Source organism: Sinocyclocheilus anshuiensis, unplaced genomic scaffold (assembly GCF_001515605.1).
Source record: "Sinocyclocheilus anshuiensis isolate Anshui unplaced genomic scaffold, SAMN03320099.WGS_v1.1 scaffold1172, whole genome shotgun sequence".
NCBI classification, from domain to species: Eukaryota; Metazoa; Chordata; class Actinopteri; order Cypriniformes; family Cyprinidae; genus Sinocyclocheilus; species Sinocyclocheilus anshuiensis.
The window spans coordinates 16664-28219 of NW_015552679.1; the positions used below are offsets into that span (position 1 = coordinate 16664).

The 11556-nt window shown below is 34.9% G+C and overlaps 1 protein-coding gene across 6 annotated transcripts in view; it reads right to left on the reverse strand.

Moving 5' to 3' along the window:
• Positions 1-353: 353 nt before the first annotated feature.
• Positions 354-11556, reverse strand: part of LOC107667580 (sorting nexin-13-like) — a 45958-nt gene continuing 34755 nt past the window's right edge. For 3 of the 6 annotated variants that reach the window (XM_016459274.1, XM_016459276.1, XM_016459275.1), the window contains exons 15-25: positions 11169-11301; positions 11040-11077; positions 10879-10948; positions 8313-8455; positions 7009-7116; positions 6822-6932; positions 5540-5701; positions 5222-5293; positions 3118-3422; positions 2927-3039; positions 354-1166 (exon numbers count right to left, since the gene is read on the reverse strand). In XM_016459274.1, coding sequence (XP_016314760.1) covers positions 934-1166; positions 2927-3039; positions 3118-3422; positions 5222-5293; positions 5540-5701; positions 6822-6932; positions 7009-7116; positions 8313-8455; positions 10879-10948; positions 11040-11077; positions 11169-11301 — 1488 coding nt within the window. In that variant the 3' untranslated portion in view covers positions 354-933. Of the gene's footprint in view, positions 1167-2926; positions 3040-3117; positions 3423-5221; positions 5294-5539; positions 5702-6821; positions 6933-7008; positions 7117-8312; positions 8489-10878; positions 10949-11039; positions 11078-11168; positions 11302-11556 lie in introns of all 6 variants that reach the window. The other 3 variants (XM_016459278.1, XM_016459277.1, XM_016459279.1) reach the window with 3 other exon arrangements.

Genomic DNA, 11556 nt, shown 5'->3' on the forward strand with positions numbered 1-11556 from the left:
GCTCTAAACAAATATGTGGCTGGATTTTGATGTGAGAAACAACAGGAAATGGACTTTTTCAATGGAGGAAGTGTTATTATACATTATGGACTTGTATTTTAGCCGGAAGCAATGGTTTGAAGTAAAAAAAAAGTCTTAATGATGTATATGTTTGTTTCAAACATGCAGCTTTTGGCTTTAACTGATGGACTGGAGTGGTGTGGATTACTTGTGGATTATTGTGATGATTTTATCAGCTGTTTGGACTCTCATTCTGACGGCACCCATTCACTGCAGAGCATCCATTGCTGAGCAAGTGATGCAATGCTATAATTCTCCAAATCTGATGAAGAAACGAACTCATCTACATCATGGATAGCCTGAGGGTGAGTAAATTGTCAACAAATTTTCATTTTTGCCTTAACTATTCCTTTAAGTCATTTTAGATTAGCTCAAGTATTACATGTAAGCAAAAGGCTGAGAAGGATAACGTTACGCCTATTTCAGTTTCAGTGCCACAAAATGATCATAATACATCACTGCCGACCCTCATCATATGGTTCTGCTTGTAATGAGTGTTAAGGTGCATAGGTTGCTTCGGTCGGATTTCCTTCACCATACAGTATTGACGATGAGGCGACCAATGCCAAATACAAAAACCCCACAAATCGTATATATCTACACAGTGTCATTCAAAACATCAGATCAGAAATGCACGGCAAACGGAAAGAGCGATGGCTCAGTGCTCGGGCGCTGCAGTCTTTCGTAGTGGTTCAGACGTGAGCGAGGTGCCGAAGGCTTCACGATGATAAAATGACTCCTTTATGCTACGGCCGTGTCAATACAGTGCTTGAAGCGAGAACAGCCACGAGGCACTAAGAGGGAGGTGTGTGTTTGAGCGTTTGCCGCTGGTCCCCCGCCCCCCTCTGCGTCGGCGGGAGAAGCGTCCGTCTGTCACCTCTTGTGCAAGCTGCGCAATTTCTGTGAATATCTGAGCACGCGCGGCGAGCGCGAGTAGAGCTTCACGAACAGCTCGGGGAACTTGTACTGAGGGAACAAGGTCTCCAGGAAGCCCTCCAGAAAGACGCAGGCCAGCCGGCGGTTCAGCGGTTGGTGCTGGAACATGTCAAAGACGCGTAGGATGCCCTTGCGTGTGGTTTCCGCCCCGATGATGTGCTTCAACTCATCTGATGGGAGGAGAACATTTATTTAATAGTGCTTTTCATAATAGATTCAAAGCAGCTTTACACAAAATCATAATGTTAATGCTTATAATATCTTAATATCTCTATGCCTTATAGTCGCATTTAGCAGATTAGAGCTGGACAATAATATAGTTATATTATTTGTTATTATATTGCTTGTATAGTTTTGGGGCGATACAAGCAATCAAGCAGTGGAGATTTGCTGTACAGTATATATATCACTCTACCTGAGGCACTGTATGTATACAAATTAAATTGGACGTACGATACAGTGTTATCTTGGTATCTCTGAGATACTATTATAGTTTTTATTAATGGTCGAATTAGTTTTTAATTAATATTTTCTGTTTTCATTTAATTTTTTATGTCTATATAGTTATCTTAGTACATCAAGTTAAACTAAGTGAAAATCACTAGCTGAAATGAAATACATTTAAAAATAAATAAATGCAATACATTTAAAATATTTACATTTAAATATCTTATTTTATTTCTTTTAATGTTTATTTCAAGTAACAAAAATTATTTTATGGTTTTAGTTTTGTTTAACCATAATAAACCCTGGTACTATATATGTATATATTATTATATAAACATACATATATTATACTACCATTCAAAAGTTTGGGGTCTTTGCATCGTTTTTTTAAAATAAATAAATAATACTTTTATCCAGCAAGGATGCATCAAACTGATCAAAAATGACAGCATTTCTAAGGTTACAAAAGATTTCTATTTCAAATAAACACTGTTCTTTTGAACTTTCTAATCAAAGAATCCTGAAAAATATAATGGATCATGTTTTCAACATTGATAATAATCAGAAATGTTTCTTGAGCAGCAAATCAGCATATTAGAATGATTTCTGAAGATCATGTGACACTGAAGACTGGAGTAATGATGCTGAAAATACAGCTTTGATCACAACAATAAATTACATTTTACAATCTATCAAAAGTTTGGGGTCTTTGCATCGTTTTTTAAAAATAAATAAATAATACTTTTATCCAGCAAGGATGCATCAAACTGATCAAAAATGACAGCATTTCTATTTCAAATAAACACTGTTCTTTTGAACTTTCTAATCAAAGAATCCTGAAAAATATAATGGATCATGTTGTCAACATTGATAATAATCAGAAATGTTTCTTGAGCAGCAAATCAGCATATTAGAATGATTTCTGAAGATCATGTGACACTGAAGACTGGAGTAATGATGCTGAAAATTCAGCGCTGGTTTCTTGAGCAGCAAATCAGCATATTAGAATGATTTCTGAAGATCATGTGACACTGAAGACTGGAGTAATGATGCTGAAAATACAGCTTTGATCACAACAATAAATTACATTTTACAATCTATTCTCATAGAAAACAGCTATTTTAAATGGTAATAATATTTCACAATATTATTGTTTTTACTGTATTTTTGATCAAATAAATGCAGCCTTGGTGAGCAGAAGAGATTTTTCAAAAACATTTAAAAATGTTATCGACCCCAAGCTTTTGAATACTAGAGTAGAATTTTGCAGAAAGCTCAGTATATATGAACAGAATTAGAATGGACATTATTCACAGTTCAAAATATCCCCCACTCCTTGCATATTTGTTTATTAAACATTTTGGATTATATGATAATACAGAATAACTGCAGATTTTCCACTATAGTCTATGCTGTGAGTGCACATAAATGTTTGCATGTTCAGTGTCATAAGATCCAGGCTGTAATGTGTGTGTGTGTGTACCTGGCATGGTGCCCAGGAGTGTGGTCTTGGCGGCGACTCGTGTCCTCATGCGTAAGCTTTTGTCTCTGCGGGGCGGCGTCTCGGCCAGAATCCCGTTTGGCCAGTAAGAGTCTCTGCGGGGTCAAAAACCCAGTCAGAAGCAGCAGCAGAACCACATACATGTCAAAACAGACAGTGAGTGAAATCATCACCTGAATCTCTTCACGTAATCAGACACTTGCTCAGGCGAGGTCATGTAGTCGACGTGATCTACGATTTTCCTGCAGTGAAGCGAAAACAAATGTTCACCGTTGAACAGACAGCAGAAATGCAACCGTATGCAAGTCATAATGTGCGTGTGTCTGTCGCACCTGTTAATGGTGTCTCCAGACGTGGCTTTGATGAGCTGCTGTAGGAGGTTTTTGATGTTTCTGCGCAGCCACTGATTTCTCTCCTTCAGATCAAACACCTCGTCCATCAACAGCAACATCACCCTCAGTGGAATATTATCATCCACCTGTACATCAAAACAACATTCATTAAACTGACAGCTTCAACTCTACAATCTCATTCAAATCTCGTTCCAAGCCATGGAAAAATTTATCGGGGATGCAAACTAATTAGATAAATTATTTTAAATAAATTATTTGTTATTAAACAAATATTATTATTATTTTATTCAATTCCTCGTCCATCAACAGCAACATCACCCTCAGTGGAATATTATCATCCACCTGTACATCAAAACAACATTCATTAAACTGACAGCTTCAACTCTACAATCTCATTCAAATCTCGTTCCAAGCCATGGAAAAATTTATCGGGGATGCAAACTAATTAGATAAATTATTTTAAATAAATTATTTGTTATTAAACAAATATTATTATTATTTTATTCAATTACACAAAATAAAAATCAATAAAGAGATACATTACTATGGTAAAATACTATTGTACTGTAAAATAAAAAAATCTGTATTTAATAATAATGATAATAACAATGATGAAAATAATAAATAATAATACATATTATTTTATTAAATTATAAAATTTAAAATCAACTAAAAATAAATTACTATGGTAATTAGGGATGCACCGATACCACTTTTTTCAGAACGAGTCCGATACCGATACTTTAATTTTTGGTACTCGCCGATACGATACCTGTATTTTCATTGTTGGTGTCTGTTGGGGCAGTGTGAATTGGCCTATAGACATCCTTAATCTCTAATAACTCCATTCTACTGTTTGGTATCAGCTTTTGGTATCGGGGCATTTTTACGAGTACGAGTACAGGAGCGCAGTATCGGGCCCATACCGATACCAGTATCGGTATCGGTGCATCCCTAAAATCGCATTTTTACGAGTACGAGTACAGGAGCGCAGTATCGGGCCCGATACCAGTATCGGTGCATCCCTAATGGTAATGTTGCTATTATAATAAATATTAAATAAATAGAGTAAACGTATTAAATTATAAAAATCAATCAATAACGAAATAAATTGCTTTGGTAAAAATACTATTGTACTGTAAAATAAACAAGTTGTATTTAATAATAATAATAAATATTATTATTTTATTAAATTATAAAAATTAAAAATCAATGAAGAAACACAATATTATGGTAATAACAATACTATACTGTAAAATAGAGTACTTAATAATAATAATAAATATATTTTTTATTAAGTTAGACAAATAAAAAAACAATAAATAAATATTGCTATATTAATATACAGCATTACTATGGATGCAATCAAGATCATGCAACAGAAGTCCGTGCTCTCAGACTCTCTCTCGCTCGCTTCTCTCTCTCTCGCTCTCCTTACCGTCAAATAACTTTAGTAACTTGTGCATTGTTTTACTTACTTGCTTTTGACATACCCCACTGAACTACAAACTTTCCAGTGATGTCTGTGAATATACTGTAAAATCTAAATACTATTTCATAATAAAATTATTATTATTTTATTCAATTATAAAAAATAAAAATCAATAAAGACATACAATATTATGGTAATAATACTATTGTACTGTAAAATAGAGTATTTAATAATAATAATAATTATTATTAAGTTGTTGTAAGTAAATAAAAACAATAAAGAAATATATTAATATATTAATACATTACTAAATAATAATAATTTGCGGGAAAAAAATATAACACCAATATTTATGGATGTCTTGTACCACACAGCTTGTACTAGATTTGCTTATTACAATTATTAAAATAAATGTCATTATTTATCGGTGCCTTACACATATTTAGAGTGTTAGAGTGATTTGGCCAAGTTTTTGATTTGATGTTGACTCACATTGTCGTCCAGCTGGGCCGAGACGCGGCAGTGTTCGGGATCGATGTCAGACTTTGCAATTAAAGGAGGCACCTGTGGATCAGACACATCTGGAGTTAGTGACAAACCCTCATAAAATCACGCCAGTCGAGCGCAAACACTTCCTACATGCCCGCTCAGCTATGCATATGAAATGATTGAGAAACGGCACAGACAAAGTTCCCAGTTACACAAAGACAGTCAACACAAGCAACCATCATGAAAAGTGTCCAGTTCGTGAGGTCTCTGGTCTTTTGCGCATTTCCCGCTGTGTTCTGAGATTCTCCAGACGTGCTCTACCTTAAATATGGACTGTTTAATATCCTGGCCAAGTTTCTCGGACATGCGGCCCATGTCCGCCGAGACTTTGGACACTCCCTCGGCCAGGCTGTCCGGCAGTGACTTCACGGCATTGGACACGTTCCGCATGGAGCTCCGGAGAGGATTCACAAACGTGTCCATCTGTCCGAGTCCAGAGAACAGGACAAGTTTACAAAAACCGGCGAATCCAAGCAGACAACAACTCTAGGCCGCTCCCCTCTGGAGTAATGCATGGAGGTGCGAGCGATTTCATCACTGTTCCTACTGAACTGCAGCATTCAGATTGTGTCTTTACCGCTGCTAATTAACATTAAACCAGCTCAGCTTTCTACTATTCCTCAGGTTGTCCCGATTCACCAACTCTCATTGAAAATGAATGACTTTCGCTAACTTCGCCGCTGCAAATCGCTGTTTGTGTGAACGCCCCTTCAGTCTGTCGCTCTCTCTATCTATCCATGCGTCTATCAAAAGAATGATGAGAATATTAAGATTGCATCTATGGGTTAATCATATCATTTTATTAGTGTTTTTTGATTCAGTGCATCGGTTTAATGATTAGTTTGCATTATCACTGAAAATATGTGTACTCAAGTCTGCATGTTTCATTTTATATCATTAAACCATTTTTTTTGCAAAAATATACACTACGGTTTCAAAAGTTTGGGGTCAATATAATTATTATTATTTTTTTAAATAAATTAATACTTTTATTCATCAAGGAAGCATTAAATTGATCAAAAGTGACAGTAAAAACATTTATAATGTTATAAAATATTTATATTTCAAATAAATGCTGTTCTTTTGAACTTTCATCAAAGAATCCTGAGAAAAAAGTATTGAACTTTCTATTCATCAAAGTATCCTGAAAAATAAAAAGTATCACGGTTTCCACAAAAATATTCGGCAGCACAACTGCTCACCCCCCCCCTCTCTCTCCCACTTCACTTCCTGTCTAAACACTGTCCTATCAAAATAAACCCAAAAATAAATAATAATAAAAATAAAATGCAGCCTTGGTGAGCAGAAGAGCCTTCTTTTAAAAACATTAAACATTAATCTCACTTTTGAACAGTAGTGTATTGATTTTTTTTCTTATGTTTGAGCATATAAATAAAAATGCATAAAGTTATTTAGTGCAAATCTGGTGTGAATGCCTAGATAATTTTTCATATAAAGATATAACTTTATAAGCTAAATCTCCCACCCTGCTGGACATCAAACACTGATCGTTTGAAACTTATCTGTATGTGGCGTTTCTCACCTTGCGTGCGAAGTCTCCTTTGCCCTTGCTGTAGGCTTTGTTCTCCAAGAAGTCATAGACGTAGGGGATCAGCATGGGACAGGCCTTCACCATCTCAGGATTCAGCAGCAGCTGTAAGACACATTCAGCTCTCAGCACACCTGAGCCAGCAGAACCCAAAATAAACACCCGTCCTCGTCTGACCCACCTGCAAATAAGCGTTCAGGTCCTTCTTCCTCTTCTCCAAAAACTCCCTGTCCATGTTGTTAAAGGTCTTTTTGCCAGGAAGCTTGAGAATCGGACCAAGGCTCTCAAACTAAAGACACGGGACACATGGGTTAGTAAACGTCACATCTATCAAACCCCATTAGATCAGACTGTGTTCAACACAAAAATCCAGACTAACGTGGACTCTGTGTTCACAAAACTCTACAGAATTTAAACGCCAGTCATTCACAGATTTCAACATGTTTCTTTTAATGTTTGCTTAATAAAAATGTTAACTATTGTGACTAATTAATGATGATTTCAGCTACCAACATGGGTGCAGTCCACATCGCTGTTTAACACATTTTACCAGGTTTAAAATTCTTAATTACAATCAGCACAGATAAAGGTCTGGATTAAAATGACATTTTTATAAAACCAATACATGCCACATCTATATATATTTTGGGATATGTTTAAATTCAAATAGCTGTAAATGCCTTTACAGCAAGAACACCCATGATAATAATAATAATAATAATAATAATAATAATAATAATACAAATAATAATTTTATTATAATAATAATTAAAAATTTAAATAATTTAAATTCTCATCACCATTATATAAAAAAAAAACTCATACAAAACCTATATATATATACACACACATATATTTTAAGTAAAAACGTATATTTAAAAAATATTTTATTATATTTAAAAATATATATAATTTAAATATTTTGCTATATACATATTTATTTAGATGTTTTACTTAAAATTTTACTTACTTACATTTTTTTTTTATGAGAGTTGGGTTGAAATTATGACTATTCATCATTGTGACGTAAATTTAAGAATAAAATTACAAATTGTCAAGAATTTATATATCAGGGTAGATTGTTGTACTGCTTTTAAGTTTTGCAGATTTCAATTATATTTATTTTACTATAGTAAAAGAAAAAAAAAATATATATATTATATGATATATATATTCTTGACAATTAACTTTCAATCCAGTCCTTTTTCACATTTTTGTGTTTTAAACATGGTAAAATGCGTTAAACAACGATGCATCATAATAAAGACACAAAGACAGGCCAATAAAACAAAAATGCAATAGACTCAAGCAATTAACCACATTTCTACCATGTTGATTTAAGTTGTACTGCCTTTAAGTTTTGCTGATTTTTTTCCCCCCTATTATCTAGTAATATAATATAAAATCTGCATAACTTAAAGGCAGTACAACAAACTACTCTGATAGGTGACGTGTGACGCTCATTAAAGGGTACATCTGTCTCACCTGCTCTGTGATGCGCATGTGGAAGTCGTGGAAATCGCTGTAGCGGCGGTACGTCTTCCAGATGTACTCGCTGCCGTCGGAGGTCTTGCGTACGATGGTGAGGGTATAGAGGGCGTACGTCTTCCCGTGATCGTTACACGCGCCTGCCACAGGAAGTTGGTTTAGAAAAGCATCAGCTACAGAGCACCAGGAGAGAGAGGCAGGGGTGATGGAAATGATGGTGCAGGGGAAAAAGAGAACAAGAAAGACACAGCAGCGAGAGGACGACAAGACAAAGCGACAGAGGGAGAGAGGAAAAAAAGATGAACGTAAGAAAATAAAGAAATAAAGCTGATGGAATGACAGTGTCACAGAATAAGAATCAACACACAGTGGCAGGAAAAGTGTTGCTCCTTCAAATAAATGAAGCTTGAAAATGAGAAGAAGTGATGACTAGAGAGGAAAGATCACCAGCACACACACTGAAAATCTCTGAAATCACAGATTATTACCATCTACACGAGTCATTACTAACATCCAATTCAACAGCTCAACATTTAAAAGAATCGAACTGAATTCAATAGAAATCAGGGCCTTTTTAGAGACCAACTCGAAGAACATCTGTGGGTGAAAACAGGTTGAGGTCATATTTCACCTCAAAATCAAAAATTATGCTTATTTTAGGACCTTTAAAGGGACAGTTCACCCAAACATTTACAAAAACATTTACTTATTTCTTTAATTTCTTTCTTCTGCTGAACACAAAATAAGATATTTTGAAGAATGTGTGAAACCAAAAACTTGCAGGTAGCCACTGACTTTCATAGAATTTTGTTCCATACTATGGAAGTCAATAAATGATAATAAATGATGACAGAATTTTCATTTTTGTGTGAACTATCCCTTTAAAGTCCCCATGAAATCAAAATTAAAGTTTTTTGGGTGTTAGTATCAATATGTTAGTCTTAAGGTTATCTATAAGGCAGTGCGCTCCAAAACAGTGACAAAATTCGCATTTAGAAGATATAAGCATTCAAAGCTTGCAGTTTGTCACTTCTGCCAAAACAGCTCAATGATTTTTTTTGACGTCACATCGTACTTCATCTTCTCATCAAATCTTCTGACCAATCAAAGGCTCTCTAGAAGCCGAAGCACCCGCCCCCTGCACTATAAATAGACGCTGAAGCCGCGGCTGAGATCGGTCGCTTGTTCACAGTGTAGTATTTCCTGTACAGTGAATGGCATGTAGTGTAGCTTTACCGAGCTCAACGGCTCTGACCCAAGCAGATATAAACAAAACGCTATTGGCTAATTTAAAAGGGGGGCGGGGCTGATCGATATGTCCCGCCCTGTCTTCCTGTTTCAGTTGAATTTACGTCACCACATAGAATAATGCTGCATGTTTCAAGGCACTTCAGGGGACCTTTAAGATGTTTGTGACATGATGTTCATTATTTAATTATTATTCTTAATAGTGATTATTATTAATGTAATACAGCTACACATATAGGTGTTTGGCTTAGTGTTATGTTAGAATCATTATTATACTCTTAGTCTTATACCTTTTGTTCTTTAATATTTTGAATTGTTTTTAGCTTTATTTTTTGTTTTTCATTTAAATGTTAAGTTTTGAAATTTTGTTGTATGCATTTGTCATTTTTATTTAATCTCTTTATTTTTAAAATGTGTATAGGTAGTGTTTATAAAGTTTTAGCTTTTAGTTTTGGATCTGTTTTTAGTTGTTTTAATACTACAATTGATTGCTTCTGTTGTCCTCATTTGTAAGTCGCTTTGGATAAAAGCGTCTAATAAATTACTAAATAAATAAAATAAAATAATTCAACACAAAATCAGCATAAATTAAAGGAAGCACAACAAATACTACCATTATACAAAAACATGTTTTAAGTCATTTATAACACAATTAAATGAAAGCAATAAGCCGTGGTTTACAGTGAATTTATAACAGCTAAGGGACGTTGTTAGACACGACACAAAGCGGAGTGTCTTAAACTAAAACCCCCTTAGCTGTTATAAATTCACTGTAAACCAAGGCTTTACGGGGCTTATTGCTTTTATAAAACGGTTATTCCATATACGTAGTAAGGTTTCCAAAATAAAACAGAGCAAATAAAGTGTAATGATATTAATAAAAACAGTATTCTTCCACCAAACAATGTAGTTCCTCAGAAACAGTTGTGGTTCCAACAAAGTGGTTGCTGAGCAACACAGAAGTAAACAAAGGTGTATGTTTGTAGAGTAATTTACAACAGCTTCGAACGCAGCTCAACCAATCAGAATCAAGGACCGGAACTATCCGTTTTATAATATTATTGTTTTCTTTTGCTATAAGGGTAAAATATGACCCAGACATAATTTGCTAGATTCACCTCTGCAGATTGTTACATCATGTTGTAACCAAGTGCAATAAAATAAAAAGTTTTTGATAAGCAACAAGACATTTTGATGGTCACTTTCATTGAGGACAGAAATCACTCAGTGCCTCTTTAGGACACAGAGCTGAACTTTTGAAACGGTACGGTATTATTACACTATTAAAATGGTTAATAGCAGGTCAAACTCTCACCCGTATCAGAGATAAAGGCATGAAGCTGAACAGACTCATCCACGCTCCCACTGCTGAGATCATCTAATGACTACAAAACACAAGCATTAGAAACAAGCTAACACACTTAAACACGCATGATGTATGTAAATATTACATATGAACGGCTTTATTTGACATACTAAATTAATGCTTCCTGTTGGAGACCCGTTGAATGACTCTGGAGAAACAGAGAATTATTAATGAATTTTAGGAGGTGGTGTGTAAAGAGACTGACTGATGACAGATCAGGTTGCGTGTGAGTTTATCACCTCCGTCCCCGTCGTCTGAACCCCTGTAACTGGGCTCTTTCAGCATGTCCAGCTCGGCCAGCATCCGCACATACAGCGGGTGCTGCTTAAACGACGGGTAAAACCTCTCATCCCGCAACATCATGTCATACACCTGAGGAACACAGACAGCTCATGTACTGGGATTTTTATTGCTTTTATTAGTCATAATAAGGCCGCATGATAAATCATTGAAAATCTCAATTTATATATATATATATATATATACACACAAATATATTAAAGTAAAAATATTTTTGATATAAATATAAAAATACATATTTATATATTTTACTTTTCTAAAATATATTTTCAACATTTTCAAATGAGTTATTGGAGTGAAATGATTATACAACATTGTGACTTCGGC